We start from the raw sequence: 24,574 nt of genomic DNA on the forward strand, positions 1-24,574 counted from the left end.
TTTTCTCTGTTAAGTTTCCTACAATAAAAGTTGTCCTCACATACGGAAAACGTAAACGGTAAATGGATCTGAAATATCAAAGCTTTTTATAATATACTTAGGTAGGCCTACAACTATATTCATCTTAGTATTTTATACTACTAGAAAACAAAATTTTCAGGATGAATGGTTGTAGTTTGTGCATGGAGTGAATTGCTTCAATCAAATTTTATGTGCATTAACCAAGATTTACAATTCAATTACTATTTATTTACAATAGTTGGGATAAATCTCAGTATTTGCTGCAAGAAAACATTTAGAAAAAGCACAAAAAGTCCAAAGTTTGCATTGTTTTCACTGTAAACATTTAATACTATTGCAACACAGTCTTCATAAAAGGCACATTGGTGAACGCTCACAGTAAATTGTTGCAAAGAACAGCACAACTTGAATCCTATAGCTAACGTGCATTAAAAAAATACAAAAAAAAAGAAAAATCACAAGAGGAGATTTCCCCGTCTGAGCAAAGACATCAGAGGATTAAAAAAACATCATTTCAAGCTTATCCAGGCAGATAAGTCATTGTCTCACGCTGGCGGTGTGCACCATTATCAAAAGAATATCACAGTTTCTAAATGAGGATCTGGAATCAATTTGCAAAAAAAAAAAAAAAAAAGCGAAGCACATACTGGACGGGGATGATTTAAAGTCATGTTTGAAAAGATTTGCATAGATTATCAATGCTCATCAAAAAAAATGCCATTTGCCGAAAATTAATATAGAGCAAATTAGGCTGTGATTATTAATATTGCATGTGTGTGTGTGTGTGTGTGTCAAGAAGCGGAAATGAAGGCGTGTTTGTGACTCCTACTGGCCACACCACCACTGCAAAGCCTGCAGGGAATTGTGTGTGTGTGTGTGTGTGCGTGTGTGCAAGCCACGTGCAGAGTTCGAAGAAGAGCAGTTGCATAGAGTGTAAAGACGACAGCTCACTCATTGGTCGTTGTGTCAGCTGACACACGAGCTGTCCAATCACAGTGCAGTAAGATTCACTGCTGCCTTGGGTCTCACATTCACCAGTCTGAGCGACGAAAACAAAAGCTGGACTACGTCTTCATTATTAATATGATTCACATCGATGATCATTATATAGACTATGATAAAAGCACTACGATTGTGTTGAAGTCATCAAAGCATTTGGAGTGCTGATCATCATGTAGTCCAACAGGATGGAACAGAATCAGCCAACAGTCCACCGTGGAGATTCCAGAACCTCCATCATGACAAGAACATCATCCTTGGCTCCGACCGGACAAGTGAGGAAGCATCCATGCGACATCGTCCCACAATCCTCAGCTCAGTCAGCCAACATCAACCTGGAAACACAAATACCACATTGTGTAAAAAAAAGACAAATGTGACACAACTAATCTAAAAGAGCTCCCTGTGTGAAAGGATGTTTTCCGCAATGCCGGAAAAGGAGTGTGGCGTTTTTGTGTTGAAAACAATTGTCTCTCTTGGACAAAGTGTAAACGACATTGACATGGAATAAGTTGACCGGGCAATTCTTGATGTAGCACCTGTATGAAGTTCAACATGGGAGATTTCAAAACTACTGGCAAGTCAGACAAGTAATTTATACCCCATCGTCACGTCTAACTGATGCTGTGTCGCTGTGTGAAAGCAGCTGGGTTCTGTGTGAAAGGCACAAGCAGATAAAGGCTAGATTGACTCTCAGGGCTGTGGAATTTGCTTTGCTGGTAATATCTCATTCTGGAAGTCCGCTGGTGTCCCTAAAGACGTGTCCGCTTAGAGTGAGGGAATGCTGTGTGTTTGCGCGGCAGCCGAGGGATAAAAGGCCTCAGGAGGAGACTGGTACGCTGCCACGCTAATACAAAGAGCAAGCATGTGACGCAGCCTTAGCCTAGCCCGGCCGCACTTCAGAGGACTAACACTTTCTTTTTGGGCCGGCTCAGACAAACAAGTCTTAGCGTGGGTCAGCGAGTGCACACGCGGCCAGCTGACATGCTAAGACTTGAGCTAGCATGTCTGCTTCATGGCAGTGTTGCCCAGCTGGCCTGATTGGGGAGGTGATGCTGATGATGGAAGGGGGCGGGGCTAAAGTTGGCATCCTAAAAGGCACTTTGTTGATTTATTGTCATGTTTTGTTGAAGGAACTACAGTGAAGACTCTTGTTATTGGACAATTTACAGCCACAGCATGTGGTCTCATTAAGTCATGGAGAGTATGACTGTGTATGCGTGTGTGTGTGTGAGGAAGGCGCCACTAATTAAGAATGTAAACGAGTGTGAGAGCAAACGTCCAGCCTGAATTCACTCACTTTTTTTAAGCTGCCTCACCCCCTCCCGCTATAAAAGGTCTCTTCAGTCTTTACTGAGTGAATAGTTACGGTGTCTCATCATACTGCCCCCCCACCCCGCTGACACCCCCAAGTTGTGAATAGGGAGCCCAATTGAGCAAACAGTCAGGCTGTCAGCTCAATAGGAGGTCTGGCCGTGAACTTCAAGTCCTTCCCAAGCCCCCCCTGGTCTCACATTAGGGTGGGAGTGGTGATGTGTATGGGAGAGGAGGGGGCGGTGTAACCAGACTTTTGGGGGGACCCCTACGTGCCAGTGCTGAAGGAGGGACCCCTGCCACAGCAGTGGTTCCCAAGGCTGGTGGAGGGGCTGGAGCAGCTGGGGCACCCTCCCCTCCTGCAGTCTAGTTTGGAAGGGACGGTGTCTGCCCCTCTGCCAGTCCTCATCCTCCAAACCCCCCCTCCCTTACACACAAAGATCCAGACACAAGCTGCTGGCCGTGCCCTCCCCGTCTCAAAGCCCCCCCCCCCAACATTACCTCAAGCAGCTCCCAGGCTCCTCATCATCTCATTAGCCCGCGCCCGCCACTCCACTGTCTGCAGCCCTGCATTGTTTTGGGCTCTGCATAATTTACACAGTAAATTGAGGACGCCCCCCCTCTACCCCCAGCTCAATCTACCACCTGTTAAAAGGAGGCCGGCCCGTCATTAGCGCGCCTCGGCTCCCACACAGTGTACACGCCGCTTGCCAGGGAAGGCCAAAGAAATGCCAACATGGAGGACGTCTTGTAAATAAACGACAAAGATCAACATCGAACTCGTTGAAGCATCCGCTTCGTTAACTGATGACACTCAGGAGCTCTTCCTCGAGCATGAATATTAGCAGCAGCCATGTTAGCATAAAAAATGGCGGCTCTTGCTTGAGTCGCAACGACAATATGGCGCATTGTTTACAGGCCGACTTAATCAGCGCTCGCTAATTAATGCTAGCTGGATGTAAGCGGTTTTATAAGCTGCAAACGCTACAGGGCGTTCACACACACACACACACGCACACAGAGAACAATAGTCCACTTGTCCGACACTCTCATAAGACCACCACTCAGTTATTACTCAATCAAGTTGACTATTTCTGTCAGTTCTAAAATATAAAGGAAACAAGAATTTGGAAAATGTATCTATATTTTACCTCCAATTTATAAGTTTACCTACAAAATTGACCTAAAATAAGAATTGTTTTTCTTATATTTTAATTTAATATTTATTTCAGGGCTACTTATTGAAATATTGAAATAATTAAATATATATATGAATTAATTCAAAATACATATATTAAGATGTATTCACAAAAGTACAATATATATATATATATATTAATAATAATAAGTGTTATTTGTATAAAAAATATAGCTACAGCAAATGTCCAGGGCTTTAAAAAGTACTTACGTCCTGTCAAATACTAATAATATAACATAATATAATAGCTGTAATCCGACACAGCAGTGTTTGACATCGTAATGTCACCGTTTATCCCCCCCCAAAATGGCCGCCGTCGCCATGTCCCACATGAGGATGGCACCACAAGAAAAGATGGCGGCCAGGAGCACAGATGCCCGCTGAAAGCCTCCTGAGAGCCGCTTTGAGCGCCAAGTGATTTAATGCGAAGGCACAAAACATGCCCCGCCCACAATGACCCCCCCCCGCTTCAGCACATGAATGTCGCAATTAAAAAAGAAAAAAAGGTGATTAAAAGAAGCAACAGCAGCCTGCTGGCGGGCACGGCTGGGCGGGGAGGATGGAGGGAAGTGATGCAAAGATGGCGGGCATGGCGGGTTCCATCGGCGGGATCCATACCTGCACTGGCGGCTGGTCCGCTTCCATTTGATGCCAGCGTGGCTCTAAGATGGTGGCGAGCTGGGAAGAAGGGCAGCGCGCTGAAGATGGAGCGCAGGAGGAAGGTAGGAGGAAGAGGAAGAGGAGGAGGGGAGAGGCCATGCAGTGGAGGAGAGAGGGAGGACAGAATCAACACCAACCCCCCCTCCTCCTCATTCTTCTTCTTCATTTGGCTTTTCAGCATCCTTCGGCCAGCGTTAGCCTGCGTGGAACACAAGGAAGCAAAGATCAGAGGCCGCCATTTTTCCACCAAAACACGCATGTGGAGTTTAGAGGGGGGACCCCAATGCAACACACACACACCTTTTCATGTGTGTTCTCATGGTACAGTCTGCCCCTGAGCATGCAAATGACTTTCATTATGCAAATGCATGCAAATCAGATCCAAGCATGTGAGAGAGCCATTGAATGAAAGAGTGAAGGAGAAGACAGGACAAGGGAACAATCCTTGAGCATGGCGGGAGCCAAATTAGCTAAAAAACAAAACAAAACTGAAGTTCCTCGTTGGACGCATTTTACGACATGCAACCGTTATCATTTTTAGCTACCCAGTGTTTGTTTTCTTGCGTAAACATTAGTAAGCATCATTTGTTTGTTGTTGTTCAGCTCAAGGCTGAATCAATGTGCAGCTTGTGCCCATCGGTCAGTGGATGATTTTTAATGCATTTGGGTGTCCACAATGAATTAGCAATTAGCCCAAAGCTGAGCTAACTGGATTTGCGCAAGCATGCCGAAGAAGCACTGTTAGCTCAGAGCTGGCTAACTGACGAGCAATGCTCATCTTTTTCTAAATAATTCCTGTAGATTTAAAGCTATGACAATGTTGCCGTGGTGCTAGTGCAGGCTAGCAGGTGGAGTGTGTGTCGTCAACACGTCCATTGAGAAGCGGCGACAAAGAGAGCTGACTAATGAGTGAAGGGGTGTGGATATGGGGGGGAGCTCTCTTGTCTCCTTCTGCTGATGCTTTTGTCTGTGGGTGTCACTGAGGGGAAGATTTGGTGCCAAAGTGGAGGAAAAAAGGGGTGACTTGGGAGTGTGAGAGAGTTGGGGCGCTAAGCATGGAGGGCGACAGGGGTGTGGTTGTGATGAATGGTGGCAAAGCTCTCCTAATTGGCACTTGACATTTTTTTTGCAGCTGGCATTGGAGTGGGCCGCCTTTCAAGCCTTCGCCGGATCCTCGCGCCGAAAAAGTGCCTTATGCAAATATGGTCGACTCGCTCCATTGTGATAGGAATGGCGCTGTGTTACAATGGAATGGTCTGCGCATGGAAGCCAGACATGCACGAGTAAAACGCTGGTTGCTCTACCGAATCATTTCACCCGAATCACAACATCTTTTGAGCTGACGCTGTCAATCTTTTTTTTCTATTTCTTTGCTTATGGTTTAACATGTAAAGTCGTGATGGAAAGTCATGCAGAAACTCGCACGTATACAACAACTTCAGCAGCTGAACTGTAGGTCGCTGGCGAGGCCCACTGAGTCTGTGAAACCTGGGTCTTTGTCGAGTCCCCCTCAGTCAAGTCTTCATCGACTACCTCTGTGTCAGTGCAACTCGAGTTTTCTGCGACTACTAGTGAGTCAGTAAAGTCGAGGCTTCATCCAGTCACATCTTCATCAACTATATCTGAGTCAGTGAAACTCCAGGTTTTGTCGACTACCTGTGAGCTGGTGAAATTTGAGTCTTTGTCGAGTACCAAGCAGTCAAGATGTCTTTGTGTACATGAGAATCAGTGAAATTCAAGTCCATCGCTAGTACAGTACTTCTATTTTCAGATAGACCTAAATAAATAAAAATAATAAACCTTTATCCAGATCATCATCAAAATGCAATGGCTACTCGTGACTACTTCTGTGTACTTCTGTGTACTTCTGATGTACTACTTTCGTGTAGTCCTGCTATCTTTACTATTGTTTTATGCCGTCAACATAACTCATTAAAGCAACAAAGTTAGTGGAGGACACGACTGACCCTGCAGGACCACTTTTAGCCAAATTAACCACCCCTCCCCTCCCCAAAAAATGGTAAACATGATAACAAGGTCTTGGTGTACATCTAGAGGATTATTATCATCTGAGAGCCCAGACAAGATATATAATATTTTGCAGATGACGGTAGCGCCCCCACTCCCCATGTGGTAAAAGTACACCTGTTACTGCTCACTTAATGTCTTTGTGACTTCTGTCGTCATCTGAGAGCGGGGGGGGGGGGGGGTGTTAGTGTTGTCTGAAATAACAAGATCTAGTCTTTGGGCCAACACTGAAGCCATTTTATAAACCCTGTTGGTGTCTGAAGAAGAAAAAAGCGAGGGGGTGGGGGTGGGGGGAGACAGAATCACTGGGTCTTATTGAGGAAAGTGTCTGGCTGCTTGGACCCGGCGGGACTGAAAGGGAGGAAAAGGGCTGCATTGTCCCACAGTGACAAGTGGACTAGCTCTATTGACTGTAAAGTCTACTGCTGCTGGGAGCAGGGGGGGTCACAATGGCTGTTTTTCTATTTGACACATAGAAGCTAAATCTGCTTGCCAAGTGCAGGAGAGCAAAGACAAACGCAGCATCCTCCTTCTTCCTTCTTCCTCCTCCACAGGGATGCAAAGGAACCGGGGCAGACCTCATGTTCTAGTCATGCATCAGAAGAGTTGATATCGAGTCCTGTTCTGGCCCAACCATCTTATTTGTGGTGCAATCAGTCTGTCCAAGCCTGACCCAGAAAGGATTCATGGAATTACTAAGCATCATCAAACTGCCCCCACTCAAGACTTTCACAGTCTGCAAGGTTCTGAAGGTTCTCTTCAAAGAGTGGAGTTTTTCCTTGCCTGTGTCGCCAAAGTGGGTCGCAGTTCTTTGGTGGAAGAGGACTGTGCTTCAAGCCTTTTGAGATAACTTCTGCTGTGAAATGTTGCTCTCAAACTGAAATTGACTTGAAGCACCCGCTCAAATCTGTCAGATTTGGAGCTGATTCCTGTTGGGACATCCAACCATCCACTGCTATAGCAACACAGCCCGCAGATATGGACACGGATGGAGAGCGGGCAGGCCCAGCGGGATGGCCGCTGGGTCTTTGAGGGTCAGGAAGGAAATCACACCTCCAATCAGCCATCAGAGGCCTTCAGTTTGAGGATCTGATTGACCAATTACTGCTCACCATGGGCCCGGCCAAAGGAGCTAAAGGCTTAGATTGTTCTCCGTCACTTTATGCCTGATTGCCCCCGGACCACTCGCTTCGCCCCTCACCCCCTCCTTTAGGTATTCAATGAGATCCCATCAGGCATTTCCACATGGTAGCACCTCATGCAATGGAGGCCCATTCAATGGCAAGCCAACTGTCACGTCAAATCAAACAACGGCCGGGACCCCAAGTCAAACATCTTTTCATGCCAGCGGCAGAAAGGAGAAGGTGGCTCGGCGAGAGGGTGGGTTTGGGAGGGGTGGAACAGCCAAACTTAACAAAACTTGCTTATCTTTCCAGATTAACAGAGAATTCGTCACCGACTAGGATGTATAATTCATAGCTACTGCCATGTAAAGACATTCTTCCCATGATGCAATGCTCTTTTCAAGTCCATGAATGGAGGCTGGCTAGCAGAGTGATTAGCCGTTAGCCACTTGTTAAGCGACTTGTCAAAATCCAACGGATTTGGTGAATCGGTACGGGTCTTTTTTTTAAGCAAGGCCGTCACTGGCGGCCCATGTGACGGCGCCAGCTAAGCTCCAGCATGCAGCCCTGCGCACGGGGATCATGGGGGGGCTTATTAGATTACAAAGTGATCCTGTGGACGTCCTGCTTGCCTACTAAACAACAACTACAGATCATCTCGAGGTCCAGAACAAAAACCTTGAGCCCTACCTCTCACTGCTTCCTCATCCAAAGTCCTTCAAGATTCTTCACAATCCTGGCTTGACTGTGCTCTTGTGAATGGGTCCATTGGGGTTCTTCTTGGTGCCTTTCCAGGAGTGTAATGGGATTCTTGTTACTTTCGGTTATCTAGCTTTATGAAGAATGTACATCACTCATACAGCTAGATAACCAAAGATAACAATCAACCCCGAAGGCTCCCTCCTCTTCTCAAAGTGCAGATGGACTAACATGGAATGGGTCCGTCCTGTGAGCAGACAGAACCGCCTTCATTAAACACTTGGAACTCTGCCTCAACCTACACTGATCTTAAATGTCCGGACCCCGAAGATGTCACCAAGAGGCCCCTCAAATGGCATCAGCCAATCAGAAGGCTCCATTTGTGCCCCGACGATTTCCATTGGCCGGACCATGAATGCACCCATCACACCAAAGATCATGTAGAAAAGTTGAGGAGCCAGTCTGAACCGCACGGTGCACACCCGCCTCACCCGCTGGGCGGGCACCACAGGAGGGTGACGTCGTCTAATGCCGCCCCCTCCCCGCCTTGCCCAAATGCATTTTTAAATGGGAAAAGGATCCTGGCTGTTGGACTACAAAGAAATGGGTTTGTCTTCATTTAAATTATCTGATGCCAGCGCTCCAGCTTGGCGCCGAAAGCTGCAGGAGGCTGGGGGGGTTTGGGGGAGCATGGTGGGGGTCGTGGTGGCAGAAACAAAAATGAATCGACACACACCTATCAGGCACACAGACACAAAATATACACAAACTCTGCGTTCTACACAATGTAGCGCACTCACACACACACACAGGGACACATGCGGTGCAGGCACATGGCACCAGGCCGGTCTAATTAAAGCAGCTCTGTGTGCCCACCCCACCCACTCCAACCCCACCACTGACAGGGAGGGATGGAGGGATGAGGTGGAATATTCTGGAGCAAACATGGACGCTTGTGCAGCAGCACGCCCGCTGTCTTTAGCACACATGCTAGGTGTGAGCAGGGATGCTATAAGCTAGCACAGAGGAGAAAACAAGCAGCATCTCACATCTAACACATTGTTATAAAGGAGCACTCGTGTTCCAGACGTGCTCTGCAAACACACACACACACACACTCAAAGCAGCTATCACACAAATCAAATATACTCTATATATATTTAATTTTGGTGTAAAAACATGAACCTTGTTAAAATGTTTAAGGTGTAATAATAGTGTAACCTGCAATTTTAGGAAATATAAATCATTACTGACATTTTCCTACAATTATTTCAATTTATTTTGGAAAACTAAATATGATCACCTTAAATTCTTGTGATATTTGAAGATGTATTTTTCACCTCCCGAAGGGGATGAAAAAAAAAAGGATAATGACATGCACTTATTTGAATTGCACTTCTTCCTCCATTATCACTAATAGTCATTCACACTTCTGGCTGCTGCAATAAATTGGAACTATTATTTGATTTCCCCTTCAAAGCTTTTAAATGTCACAATGTTCACCATTAAACACGCATGCCGTCATTTGTTAAATGGGAAACCTTAAACAGATTATTCTTTTTTTTGTAGACATGTGGAGCTAAAAACGTATCACTATATGGATCATTTCCCTTTTGTTCCTAAAGCTAAAAAACGACATTATCTGCCTCTTGATTGGCCGCGTGACGTCATTACAGCCTCGGGTGGGAAAATTATTCATTCAAAAAGACTGAAAAAAACAAGACGACTTATTATATTAAGGTTGTTTTATTTTGAGCCGTATATTAATTGTAACATATTTTATTTGTGCTGCACGTCTTAAATTGGGAACATTTAACAGCTTTTTAATTACAAATGCACATTTTGTATCTGCAATAATGTTAACGATTAAAAATTAAGTGTCAAAAAAAACAAAAAACGGAATTAAACAGAACACTCGTAATTACTTTTGTACTTATAGATGCACAAATAAGGTGTGTGTGTGTCTGTGTGTGTGTGTGTGTGTGTGAAAGAGAGAGAGAGAGAGAGAGGGCAGTTACCTACAAGGCGCGTGTCCGTGTCGTCAGGCCTCGTCAGTGCGTGAGTGTTGCACGGATTCCTGCAAAAGAGAAAGATTTTCATCCTCAAATAGAACACTGTAAAAATGACAGATGGCGATGCGATGGTGTGCATCATTTATACACTGAAACCACAACACAGCGTCACTTTTCGTGGGTTATTAACGTAAACTGGATTGTAACACAAAAACCATTACACACTCTGACGAAGATAAACTGTAACACAAAGCAATGTAATGTCTCAATGTAATTGCTTTCTTTTTACTCTTTTAATATATTTGTACATATTTACTTTTTCTACATGTTTACTTTTCATCTCGTTTCATTCACTTGAAGACTTTTAGGACATTTTGTGTATTTCCTCCTACGCGTGCACGCGTCGACACTCCCGGCCGTCATGTGGAATGTTGCATAATCTAATATTTTTTGTTTTTTTTTTTTCCTCGTCGAAACCACAAAAACCCGAACACAGCTGGGCACCACGCGTGTGCATGTGGCGGGCACACAGGCCCAGTGGTCGCGCCGCGTGTGCACGCTGTTGTGTGTGTGTGTGTGTGGAGGTCCTTGTTGGAAGCCAACACTTTGTCTTATTATTAATGCGCGTGCACTGCGGCTGCTATAATCCTCATCCCTTGACTCACATGGCCGCGCACGCTGATGCATAAAGTGTTGCGTGCACAGTGGAGCTCTGGGCCTGCCTTGCAGAGGAGAGTGCACATCGTCAGAGGTGTCATCTTCTGGCCTCTCAAGGCAGAAGAAGATCTGGAAGCTATGCTGGAAATCGCGCACGCGTGCACGTCTATTTGTGTCATTTATTTGCGGTGGCTCGCACCACGTGACCCTTCCGTGGCCCTCGCGCAAACGGATCGTGTCCGTTGAACCAAGTGGTAAGCACGTGATTAATAGTTATCATCTATTCAGCTCGGATATGACGGGCACGGGCACACCGACACACGTGGTCTGTAAACGTGCACGTGCTCGTGCACGTCTTTGAAGCCAATTTGTGATCTCGGAAAGAAAACACACAAATGATGATGATGATAGTGGTGCTGATGATACTCACATGCAGCGTGGAAGTGCGCGGTGCTGCAGCGGGGATCCAGAAGCATCCTAAGCCGCGAGGCGAACGTCTCTCCCGACTGAAGGAGAGAGAGTGAGCCGGCGGAGGCTGACGCTCTCTCTTGACGGCCGCGGCTGGCAGTGACGTGTGCGAGGCTCCATCCACTCAGCTGGCTGGTCCTCCACTCTCATGATCAGCCCCCATTATTTCCCGCCAAGCTGGCTCTGCCCCCCCACCGCCCATCCACAAAAAAACCCTCCTCCCCCTCCTCCATCTCCCCCTGCCGGCCGTGAACTCCCTCACACGCAGCTTGCATGCTGCGCGTCACAGCAATATGAAGTTGAAGAGGATGCTCCGGCAACATATACAGCCGCCAGGACACGCCCTCTTTTGTGACGAAACCCAGGTCGCTTGTAGGGCCGCCCCCTCCAACGTGACGCTGCTGCTTGTGGATGCTAGTCCGCCTTGTCTTTGGACGTCATGTCAGCGTCCTGCATCATGGAAGATGAACATTCAGCATCCAACCTCCATAGCTGCCAAAACACACGTTTCAAGAGTTGCTGCCTCCATACCTTTCAAGTACAATATATGGTAAATATCTCCATATTGGTATTTAACCTCATTCATCAAATAAGCTTATAACAGTCATAATAAAAATTAATCACAATTTTCTTTACAATATATTTTCCTCTGGTCTCATAAAGAAGCAAATTCAAAATGTCACGTCCGAGTCACGTCTGCTTCAGTAAGGAACGAAACGGCTGAAAAGGGTCTGTGAGCTTTTTTTTTTATATTTATTTAATTAATGCCCACTTTGATTTTTCTCATGTCAGGGGTCACCACAGCGAGTAAATCACATTGGAGGTTTTGTCTTTTTATGCCCTCTGCCGTGAAAAGCAGCTAGCATGCACTATTACACTTCCGTGCAGGGATGGGACTTGGACATTTTTATGACTTTGGACTCAACTAAACAATATCTAACATGAATATGTTTGGCCACATGATGGACGAGTGGTTAGCACGTTGGCCACACAGTCAGGAGATCAGGAAGACCTGGGTTTGAATCTCCGCTTGGGTATCTCCGTGTGAGGTTTTCTCTGGTTTCCTCCCACATTCCAAAAACATGCTACTCTAAATTGTGAATGAATAATGAATGTGAGTGTGAATGGCTATGTCCTGCCATTGGTCCAGGGTGCCCCTCCTCTCGGCTTCAGTATACTCTTGCAACCCTAATGAGGATAAGCGGCATAGAAAATGGATGGACTTTGACATCAGTGACTTGAGTCAAGCACAGTGCAAAACACAAGCACAGCGCCTGCGTTTGTTTGAGTTTGAAATAATTTGAATAGTTCTGAACGGATTTGGAGGAAATTTTCAGGAATTGGCAGAATTGGGTTATGGAAGAAGTGATAACATTGAATCCAGGAATTTTAAAAAACGATTCTTTAACATTGCAAGATGGGACCATTTTCAGAATTTGTGCATATCACTCCACAAAAAATTCTCAGAAGACTTGGAAAGAAAATACAGCATAAGTATAAAATATGAAAGACTGGTCCAAAAAATCAAAATATGGGGGGAATGATGGCACTTGACGGAGGTCTGCGCTCTCTGAGTGCTTCTCGAGTTTTATTAATTGATGTTTCTTTGTTTTTTTTACAACAACGCTAGGTAAAATGGGAAATATTCATTGTTTTCTGCATGTAAAACTATAATCATTGTCTATACAATATGTTTTGTGTTAATATTATTGGGGTCTGAAACTGATTCATTGGATTGATATTATTTTTCATGGGAAAATTTGCTTTGGTTAGAGTCTGTTTGTGTCGGACCTTCTGGAATGGATTAATGACATTAACCAAGGCACCACTGTATAACAAGTATAACATCATAGCAATATTCTAATGGGCTATAATTCTTAAAGGAGACCTGTTCTGTGCTTTTTCCACTTTTCTGACCTAGAAATATTGTTATAATGTTGTATTCTTGTGTTAAACAATGCCAAAGCGTCAGATAATGAGGTTTGCACATTTGGAAGTGAGCCCCGAAAGAACGTTTGGATGGCTTTGCAGACTAGGAGTTCTACTCAATGAGTAAAGGCAGACCTATGTATCCGGAAGTTCTTGCAAACGCTCGGGAGTGTGATTAATCACAGCGGAGTGGTCGTACCAAGATGAGGGCTGGGGGTGGAGTAAATTAAACAGACCGTTTGGATCGGAAGCAGGAAGTCCATAGAAATACCGCAGAAAGAAGGACAGAATCTGGAAAATCTAGAAAGCCTTCTGTACGTTTTATCATGTGTAGCTGCTTTATAGAAGCCCACAGCTCAATACAAAGCAGCAAAAATTAGCATAATAACATCTGCTTTGTTACTGAATTTAAAAAATGTGGCCACTTTTCAACTGTGGGCCTTAAGAATTAAGAAATACACTTTTGGTGGGGTCCACAAATTAGGCATTACAGCCATGAAAGACAATATTTGACTTATTGGTGGATGGGTAAGTACTGTAATACGCAGGTGTATCTTTATCTTTGTTTATCAGTGTGTGTTGTCAGGCTATTTGCTAATAACTGCTCCACTCGACAAGTGAGACATGTTCAGCAGCAATTGTTCTCTGGCTTTTCTGTTTGTAATTTCAAAATTGATATCCGTATGCAGGTATGGATTTGTCAACGCAGTTTTGCTTTGATTTACATGAGTTTTAGTTATGAATGCACTTGCTTTTGTGTTTGAGTGTTTGAGCCGGTGACAAAGGCAACCAGATCATGTGAAGCCCATCAATTGGAACACAGCAGTCATGTTTCCTTACAAAGTGACATCACCAACTACTTTCTTCGTATGCACATTACATTATTTTCCTTACTTTTTGCAGCTCTGTGCAGCTCCATAATAGATGACAAAATGAGCTGGAAAGAGGACCGATTATGCTTTTCCACTTTTCGGGCCCATTAATGTTGTTACAATGTTGTATTCTCCATGCCAAAGCGTTTGATAATGAGGTTTGCGCATTTGGAGGTGAGCCCTGAATGCTGTTTTACTCAGTTCTCCTGACGTCAGTGCAACCTGGATGTCCTTTATGGGCATGCCCGGGTACACACTGTAGACCTGTCCTCTTCCTCGCTCTTCTTCACTCTTTTGTTGATGATTTCATCATGTTAGCACAAAGCAATGGCTTCCAGGAAATGTTCGGGTGTGAGGGAAAGCTATCCTGCCTAAAGAGCAAGCATCAGGCAGAAGTGGTTGGAGTTGGCCAGCATGTGAAATAATATGGTCTGTATATTATATCTGTCAACTGCACAAGGGACTGTTTTGTGAACATGGACGAAGCTGGACTATTTGCCAAACTATTGCTGAAGTCTAACACCTTTCCATCGTTACTTGGTTGTGTTGAAGAGTCAGAGGAGCAAGCTATTTATCAGTGTCCTATGTGTAATTGGACAAAATGAGCTGTCCGGAAGCCCTCGGGAGCCCTTGGGAGTGTGACCAAACACAGCGGAGTGGGCATACCTTAAGGAGAGCCGAAGGTGAAGTAAATTAAACAGATCGTTTGGGCGGAAAAACAGGAAATCCGTGGAAACACTGCAGAAAGAGATGTAGAATCTGGAAGGTCTAGAAAGCTTTCTGTGTGGGTTATCCTGTGTAGCTGCTCTATAGGAGTCCACAACTCAACACCAAGGGATGAAAATGAACAAAATAGGTCCCCTTTAGAAATACACAGCACAAAGTGTCAAGAAATAACTCAATACTGAACAAAGCAAAATTAGTTCTGGACCAAAAATTGCTCCGTACTTGCTATTGATCTCCTCTATTACCATATCTAACTTACTGTGTGAAGATATGGGGAAATAACTATAGAAGTACATTTCACTCACTGACTATACACCAAAAAAGGTCAATTAGGATAATCCATAGTGCGGCTTATAAAGAACATACAAACCCTTTATTCCTAAAAATGACAATAATTAACATTCACTGATATGGTAAACCCTCAAACAACTAAAAGTATGCATAAAGCAAACAATAACATGCTACCTAAAAGCACAATACAATTCTTCTCAACAAGACAGGACAAATGTGACCTTAGGGAAAAATTAAACTTAACCACAAACAATGCTAAAAAACTTTAGCATTTCATCATGTGGAATCAAATTATGGAACCTCAACAGTGCAAGCAGTTGATGTGGGCTGTGTACATACCGTACATTGCTAGGTCTAGCTACTCTTGCACTATATATGCTAAGATATCTGAACAAGGCAAGGCACAGTGGTTAGCATGGAGGTCACACAGTCAGGTGATCGGGAAGATCTGGGTTCGATTCTCCGCTTGGGCATCTCTGTGTGGAGTTTTTTTTGTTCTCCACGTGCCTGTGTGGGTTTTCTCCGGGCACTCCGATTTCCCACATCCCAAAAACATGTTAGGTTAATTGCCATCTTTGTGAATGGTTGTGCCCTGCGATTGGATGGCAACCAGTCCAGGGTGTCGCCCAAAGACAGCTGGGATAGGCTCCAACATACCTGCAACCCTACAGTGAGGATAAGCGACATAGAAAAATATTGGATGGATGGATATCTGAAGAAAACATCCATATATTAGCTTTGTGCTATAGGTGACAAAGCGTGTAATATCAATGTGTAATATGTAATAATTCTGTATATCTCGTGAGTCATGAATATATTTTTACACTATGCCAAGGGCCAATTAAAATACAGCTGTGGCCTGAAAATAGCCCCGACAGAACAATATGAGTGACATTGCCTACTGGGGAGGGAGGGAAAAGCTATTTGTCATCCTTTGCCAAATCCCTGTATCCTTTTCTCTCTCATACAGTTCTCTACGAGTTCTGTTAGAGATTTCATACTTGGAGGACGTTTTTCCTTGCCTTCACCACCAAAGTGTTTTCTCACGAGTGGTTTTCTTTCAGTTATGATATATTTCATGTGTAAAAAGAGCCTGACTACTGCAGTGATTTGGCACTAAAAACAACAAGGCTCTGTTGTATTTCTGGTAAGGCAAGAGCAAGAAACAACAAAGTGGAGACTGCGGAGCTACGAGGAATTTGTACTTGAGTATGGGAATTTTCAGAGGCGCTAACAGTGTCTAAATACGTCCATGTGTAGGTGTAATCTGGTGGTATTCATAAGACAGCAAGCCCCTCCGCCGCCCCTCAGGCCCTCACGCGCCTCACGGATCAAGTGTGCACGTGCAGCGCGCTCTTTTTGTGCGTGGGATGCACGCAGGAGTCCAGGAATGTGGCCGGGAACAGGCTGGGAGGGTTTGGGTGGGGGGCGTTGTGGGGCGATGGGCACCGTGCAAATCAGTTTTTAGTGTCCGCGCCGAGCCCGGGCCCGCAGACAAGAGTCCAAAGAGGAGGTGTGCTCCACTGGATTATCATAAGAATCACATGGCGGGGATAAAAATCTCCTTTGAATAAATTACTGCTTCAATAGGAGGCGCGACTGCCAAAGAGACAACTTTGTCAGCCCCCCCTAACTTTGTTGTCGGGGGGCTCTCTCTCCCTGCCTCGCCAATGTCCTGGCCTCCGCTTTCCTTTCTTCACACATTTTGGACGCTTTCCTGGAGCTGGCCCTCTAAATGGCGCCTCTGTGTGTGCGCCCTTGCCGATGCCAGGTTACCGACACTGGCGGGCCAGGCAGGCGGCCGGCCCCGAGTCCCTCTTGGGAAAGGGGAGCGCTCGAAGGTGGTTAATGGGCTCGGGGGAGGGAGGGGGCGGCTGGAGACCACAATAGGCAGTGTGCAGCATCCAGCACACACACACACACACACAAACCCACCTCACCCTCCTCAACCCCATTATCCCACGTCCCTCTCCTCGTCCCTCATGCTGCATGGGAACACCAGCGTGGAGATGGACCGGGAGCCTTGTTCATTAGTGCCCGTGGGACATTCCTGCACACACATGCTGATTTTTTTGGGGGGGACATTTTACAAGTTAAACTACAACACCAGAAGGCCTCATTTTTGGCGAATAAACATCACTTTTATAACATTTTACACAACAAAACATGTCATTGAACGTGAAAGCTATTCAAATGTTAGCATATTAGCAGCAGATTGATTACAGTCAAACCTCTGTTTTTGTTGTCATGTTTGTCAAAATAGTTTTTGTAGTATATTGCACATAACAAACTAGTACGTTTGCACAAATCGATTCCCCAAACAAAGCACCCAGCACATTGCTGACTCACTTTGTCATGGGGTGTGACTGCTAAATAACCTGCCATGGGGCCCTGAGAAAGTTGCCAGTGCCAGCACTTTGATGAAGAAAGTATAAACATAACTGAATTTAATCTCGCTAGGATGTACGAAAAGTCCACATCAAGAATCCCTCATTTATAACACTGGTCTACAAATGTTTACTCAAAATGCTTCTGAGATAAAAGTGGCTAAATCTCATTCATTTTTAACTGTGTTAGTTAGCTAATGTATTGAATATTCATTCATTCATTGATTTTCTACCGCTTTTTCCTCACGAGGGTCGCGGGGGATGCTGGAGCCTATCCCAAGCTGTCTATGGGCGAGAGGCGGGGTACACCCTGGACTGGTCGCCAGCCAATCACAGTGCACATATAGACAAACAACCATTCACACTCACATTCATACCTATGGACAATTTGGAGTCGCCAATTAACCTAGCATGTTTTTGGAATGTGGGAGGAAACCGGAGAACCCGGAGAAAACCCACGCATGCACGGTGAGAACATGCAAACTCCACACAGAGATGGTGGAATTGAACCCTGGTCTCCTAGCTGTGAGGTTTTCCTTGATGTCTTTTCTCCATAGCTGTAATGTCCTGGTGGGATCGTACCCCGTGCTCATCACTCACTTCTCCACAGTTCAATAGAAAGAAATCTAGATGGGAATGCAGAAAGTGTATCTTCTGTGACATATTGCAGCCAAGGGCTTTGTAGGACTTCAGGAGGTTTGCCACCAGCTGCTTATAATTATCTTCTATGTGTTTTCCAATAAACTCTGATTCAAACGTCAATTTCTGCTACCGTTCATGACATTTCTCTACATGCGAGACTGGCGAGACTGTATTCAGTTCAATTTCTCATCTTATTTATCAAAGTGCTAGCACAAGCAACTTTCTTTGGCCCCATGACGAGTCTATTCAGCAGTTGCACTGTCACGCCCTGTGTGGGTTCCTGTGTGACAGTTTGTCTATGTTCCCTGTTTGGGCTTTTGGTTTCCGTTTTGGACACTTATTTTGTATTGGACTTCCTGTTTTGCCTCGTCTACCTTCGTTGCCATAGCCACCCACACACCTGTCCCTAATTTGTCCTCTCTATTTAGTTCAGGTGTGCGCTTCTCCCTTTGTGGGATCATTATAGTTTGTCCTTCTGCTATCTGAGTTGCCTTTTTCCTGCTGCTGCAATTATTGCAAGAATAAATATTTTTACCTGCATTCGGTCCTGCTCTCTGCATCCAGGGGTCGCATCGCAACACAGACATGCCGAACCGTGACATGCACCAAATAAAAAAATGTTGGATTTGTGGTAGAATGGTAGGATGGTGTGTTATGTGCAATATTGTACGATAACCTATGTAGGAACTGAGGCAAAATTTTGGAAATTTTGTGACAGAAACCGAAATCATATGAAAACTCACTTGTACCAACACCGTGGTTTGACTGTTTGATTTATTTTGTGTGCTGTGATGGAACGTCAAGAATCAGAATGACTTTGGCTTATACACAAATATGCTAATTTGATATTGAGCTAAATCTTTCCTGACGCAATTCCACTTGAGTCGCTTCTCATACAAAAAGACACTGTCACTTGCATGAAAATCCTCCAATCACTGCAAGTCCAGTTTTTCTCGGTAGGCTCCTGAAAACTTCTGATCCAAATTTTGAGAGTTAGATTAAAAAAATATTGATTAACAATTTATTGCAAACAAGCATTGAAGTGAAATAGGCTTCTCATCAGCTGATCAAAAGTTTAACACGTTTCATGTTAATCACCTCGAAAATCGGTCTGGTTTCCAGGAGGCTATGTTGCTTCAGGTGAAGATGGCATCACAGAGGGCATCCGCTCTCTGGAACTGATGTCCATTTTCGTAAATTTCCTTTGCCACTCATCTCCAGATGTTCTCCATTGGATTTAGATTTAGATCAGGGGAACACATAGGGTGGTCCAAAAGAGAGAAGTTATTCCTCTGGAAGTCCTTTGTCAGGCGGGCATTATGAACTGCAGTGTTGTCCTGTTGAAAAAGCCAGTCATCACCACGCAGACAAGGGCCTTCAGTCATGAGGGATGCCCCCTGCACCATCACCACATAGCCATTTGCCGTTTGACGCCCCTGCACAACCTGAAGCTCCATTGTTCCATTGAAGGAAAAAGCATCTCAGATCATGATGGCACCCCCTCCACTGTGCCGTGTGGAAAACATCAGGTGGGATCTCTTTGTCATACCAGTAACGTCGGAAGCCATCAGGACCGTTGAGGTTACATTTTTTCAGAAAATGAATCTTTGAATGTCCCATATTTGGTGCTGTGATGCTAATTCAACACGGGCAATTTTGTGGCATTGAGGGAGGTGAAACTTTGGATCCATTTGTTCTTCTTAAACCCTCTTGCAGATGCTTCTGATGGTTATTGGACTTCACTCGGCACCCGTAGCAACCTTCATTTGGGTTGGATGGATCCAACAGTGCAAAATGTAAATTAATGCAATATTTTAAACTGGTATGGAAATTTGGATGAGGAGTTTTGCCTTATACTCGTCACACTCAAATTCACCTGTTTAAACTTTAATCCCCTTCCAAAAAATGATCTCCAGTATAGCTTTTTTTTCTTCAAAAAACGTCCCTTATTTTTAAATGCAGACGTTGACAGGATCAATGCCACTTTGACAAGATGGCAAGGAGGTTTTCATCACAGTATGGAGACCATTTTCAGGAATGGGAGTGATTGCACTGCAGGACGAAGTGATGATTTTGTCTACAGCTTCCTGCTCTAGTCTCGCCCATTTAACTATAAAACTCATATTTTACTATTTTTAGGGAAATGGCATGAAATAGTCTGTGACAGACAGTATTAATAATAAATGATAATCATTGTTTTTGTCACTGTTATTTAAGGATAGGCTGAAATGATCCATAATTAAAGAGAAATGTAAATGAAATAAATGACAATGAGGCTGCTCTCTAATGGCGTCACATACATCTTCATTGAAAAAGGGCTTTTGTTTTTCAGCAGTCTCGAGTCAGGTGTGATTACAGGAGTGTCCAAAGTGCGGCCTGGGGACCGTATGTGACTCGCAGCTTGTTTTTATTGTCCTGCAGCAAAAAAATACAATAAAATGAAGCTTAAATTTGAATGTTACTATAGTATTTAATTAGAGAATGTTTGTTTTCTATTCAACATGTCCAAAAAGCCAGACGTTCATTTCTTAGTAGAGTTAATAGAGTTTGTATAGAAAGCTTCAGTAATAAAGGCACGTTTAATAAGCAAAAGGGAAAAAACAAAAATAAATCAAGTTCAGCGTTTCGGTCTCAGGCCTCCTCGGCAGAGGTTTGGACAAGCATCGACTTGATGACTCGCCAGATACACAAGTCCAAGTCACGTTAAGACTAACAAAGCAAACACCTGAGATCCTGAAACCTGTTGTCCTTCACACACACACACACACACACACACATACACATACACACACACACACCGTCCCAATGCTGCAGTGTCCCAGTGTCATGGGATGTGCTCTGCAAAGCTTCTCTGCTTTTGTCCACCTAAAATGGACCACATTGTTTGGCACTCAGTGGGGGCCAACACACACACAAACACACACACTAAACAGATCATTAAGCAGGAAGCAGTGATGAGCAAGGGTGCTCAATAAAACGTCACATGTCAATATAACGTTTTCTCTGACGTCACAAATGAGTCCAACGTCCTTCTTCCTTCCTTTTTGCATCCACACTCACCTCCTCCGGGAAGCATCCATCCTCGCCTCTCGTCTTTTGGGCGGGAGAACCAAGAGGGACGCACGTGGCCTGCACACCACGTGCAGCTCGTGCAAGACTTGGTTAAAAAAAAAAAACTCAAAAGAAAAAAAAAAGATCTTTTGTGAGGAAAGAGCATCCCTGCAAAGCACGTCGCATCCACTCCACTGCAAACATGGCGGCGTGAAAAATCTCCCACGCCTCAGAGTCATTACAGCCGCAATTAGAAAGTCATTTGCATATATGCTAATGAGATAGAAAACATGTCGTCGCCGCAGGGAAAGGTTTTTTATGTGCTCCACTGGCCTTAAAGGAACATTTTATTTCATCCAATCTTTGCTCTTTTTTTTGAAGATGATCATATTTGTGTGTGCAATGTAAGATGCTTTAAGACGTGGATTAAATCATTGAAGATTAGATCAACACCTCCTCCTCTCACCTTCTGCACAAACCTTTTTTTTCCCCTGAAAATGTTGGTAGAAAAAAAGACCAAATATAATTTTAATTGAAATTAGAATACTTGAAGTGGCCCTTCCGTTAAAATGAATGTTTTACTTTTAAATATAGAATTAGAAAAAGTATAATTACAGGCCACTGAATAGAAATGACTAGAAAAAGAACATTTTAGGTTTCGTTGTTTGGGGTGTGTAAGATATCTGCTTTTATTAATTAGTCATGGTTTATTAGCGTGCACATGCGCAGTGAGTATCGTTATTGTTTTTATTCCTTTCCAGTGATTTTTATGGCGTCTAAAAACATGTTATTGAGGTGAAAATGAAATAATATGCGTTTTTGACATTTGAAATGCCAGAAAAGGCCTCACATTGTTCACGTTCATTAAAAGTTGATTCCATTTTAATTCACCACTTTGTCTTCCTAAGTCACCGTATAAATCATCTTTTTTACATTCAAAGTATTCAAATTAAAATAATTATCTTACTCTATTTTTTTTAAATTTGCTTTATTTTTATCATTAAATATTCCTGGACCCTTTTAAGAAATTTACATACGTGTTCTTGCAAGAGAGTGTGTGTTTTTTTCTGACGTTTAACACACTGCTTTCCATAAAATATATTTTGATATTGAGCTCAAATTGAGAGCTGAGAAGACTTGAAGTAACCGAATATTGTATTCAAATCTTAACATTTAATGTGTAATCAAAGAAGATTGATTGACCTATTATGTACTTCATTATTGTGTTCATTTATTTATCATTCGACCTCAAAGTTCTGAGAAAATGTGATTCCTCGGGTGCAACACTTGAAGGGAAATACGGACAAAATAGGAACAAAAAAGGAAAAGATAAATCAAATATTGCCTTCACTGCAATAGGAAAATAATCACATATTTTTGAGGATCATTTGTAAATTGAATGTCATTCGTCTTTTTTTTATTCGACAGTCAGCTTGAAAAATATATTTAATACACATAAAAAATACAAATAAATGATGATTCGTCCTGCATATTAAAACAACAATAATAAGCAGTAAATAATACAATAAATAAATACCAAGAAGGGTTCATTCATGTCGTATTTGCTTGGAAAGAACAGTTCATGTGCGCGTGCACACACACACACACACACACACACACACACATGCGTGGTGCATTTGCATGCTGTATCCCACGATGGAAGTTACAATGGCAGCAATTAATATGCACATAAATTAAAAGTGAGACGGGCTTTTTTTTGGGGTGGATTCTAGGAACAGGCGAGCATCCAGCGAGCAGAAAAGAGCTTCTGTTCACCAAGAAGAAGAAGAGGAGGAGGAGGAGGATGAAGGATGAAGGAGGCTAAAGAATTTTGGGGAAGGAGGTGAAGAAATGGCGCCAAAAAGAGGAAGCAGAAATCAACTACGGTGGTTTTAATCTGCCCCCCATGAACCATATTATACAATATTTATATCATATAGATATATAGAATATCGCATCAAGCTTTAATAACTGACTGTGAAATGTGCCTTTTTGTTTTCATTTCTCACTCACCACGATTCCTTTAAAATTCCACCAATAATCATAAAAATATTCCACATTTTAACCAGACCAAATTTGCAGCACATCTTCAGATGATTTTTATGACAATCCTATACACTCACTGCCTTACAGCTGTGTGTAATATTTTGATTGGGTTATATAAATAATAATAAGAGTAATAAAAGAGTTGCAGTGTATTTTCAACCACGCGAATATTTGGGTTATTTCTTTCTTTCTTACATTTGATACAGCTCTTTCTTGCATCTAATGAAGTGAGTGGTAAAAAAAAAGAGAATTAATAATTCCCTTTTCATAATCAAGGTCCGCCTTACTAAATGTTAAGTGTTAATTAATGACATTATTTTGGTTGATTTAAATTGTGTGTTGCATTCATTTTAACAAATTCAAACAATGCTAAAAAAAAAAAAAACAACCTCGCCTATATGTGCAAATTAATAAAAAACGATTGATAAATGTGACCAAGTGTGACGGACTTAGCGGACTTAAATCCAGCATTAAATATGACGTCACGTGTGACCATGCAGATTACAAGAGGTTAACGTCAAATGTTTCTTGTTTCATTTCCATGTCATTGAGGTTTGCCTTTGAGGACTGCTGCCCTGCAGTGAGATCGAAGCAGCGGACACCAAGCGCCCTCTACAGGACAGTTGTTGACACTGCGTGAGTTTTGCCATTTATGGAGCCTTGTTTCCCTCTAGCGGCTGACTTGTTTTGCTACAACTTCAACTGCCACTTTATGAAGACACAGTAGCATCACAACTAATGTTTTTGTTTTGTTTTTTTTAGAGTTTTACAGTGTTAACCTTTAATCGTATTATATTCTGCAGTGTTATTAAATATGGTCAACTCACTGTACTGGGTGCCAGTAGATCGTAATAATAATAATAATAATACATTTTATTTAAAAGCGCCTTTCAGGACACCCAAGGTCGCTGTACAGAAGATAAAAAAACACCAATATAAAATACAAGATAAAAGACAACATACAATAAATAAGAACATACAATAAATAGGGGGAGGGGGGACCATGTGAAGCAGTTAAAGAGTACCTAATGTGTACCTAATGAAGTGTCCAGTGAGTCTATAGGTCGTCATCAACGCAATCACTGTTGAATTTAGGATTGACCCCATATAACCCCCACCAGGCCGCACGGTGTGCGAGTGGTTGTTTACGGCTACTCCGGTTTCCTCCCACATTCCAAAAACATGTTAGGTTAAATGGCGACTCCAAATTGTCCATAGGTATGAATGTGAGTGTGAATGGTTGTTTGTCTATATGTGCGACCATGCCAGGGCGTACATCGCCTGAAGTCAGCTGGGATAGGCTCCAGCATACCCCGCGACCCTATTGAGGATAAGCAGCATAGAATATAGATGGATGGATAACCCCCACCTGAGTGACGGACACATACAGAGACACTCAAATTAGCTTTGCCTGATTGCAATGAGGAACCACATGACCCCCACACCCCAC

General features: G+C 43.4%; 1 protein-coding gene and 1 long non-coding RNA gene across 4 annotated transcripts in view; one reads left to right on the forward strand and one right to left on the reverse strand.

Moving 5' to 3' along the window:
* Positions 1-23,359, forward strand: part of LOC131105477 (uncharacterized) — a 41,525-nt gene extending 18,166 nt beyond the window's left edge. The window contains exon 3 of the long non-coding RNA XR_013627346.1: positions 22,812-23,359. This is a non-coding gene — a long non-coding RNA (uncharacterized LOC131105477). The remainder of the gene's footprint in view (positions 1-22,811) is intronic.
* LOC144898517 (uncharacterized) lies at positions 322-11,335 on the reverse strand. 3 transcript variants are annotated; one of them, XR_013627403.1, is made up of 4 exons: positions 11,143-11,333; positions 10,062-10,120; positions 4,151-4,391; positions 322-1,355 (listed from the first exon to the last, which is right to left on the reverse strand). XR_013627403.1 is itself a non-coding variant. In XM_078790716.1 (4 exons), coding segments are annotated over exons 1-4 (303 nt in total). In that variant the 5' UTR covers positions 11,145-11,335; the 3' UTR covers positions 322-1,350. The 3 variants fall into 3 exon arrangements, 1 of the variants encoding a protein (XP_078646842.1); XM_078790716.1 differs by having other exon boundaries at positions 10,066-10,120; positions 11,143-11,335; XR_013627404.1 differs by lacking the exons at positions 10,062-10,120; positions 11,143-11,333 and adding an exon at positions 8,035-8,204.
* Positions 23,360-24,574: the final 1,215 nt, after the last annotated feature.

The sequence above is a fragment of the Doryrhamphus excisus genome, linkage group LG5 (genome assembly GCF_037039965.1).
Source record: "Doryrhamphus excisus strain RoL-2023G ecotype Guam linkage group LG5, RoL_Dexc_Guam_v1.1, whole genome shotgun sequence".
NCBI classification, from domain to species: domain Eukaryota; kingdom Metazoa; phylum Chordata; class Actinopteri; order Syngnathiformes; family Syngnathidae; genus Doryrhamphus; species Doryrhamphus excisus.

Coding starts and splice junctions, on each gene's coding strand:
- LOC144898517 (XM_078790716.1), bottom strand. Junction 4,392..10,065: donor ACGACACGGACACGCGCCTT/GTAGGTAACTGC, acceptor TGTTCCACGCAG/GCTAACGCTGGCCGAAGGAT.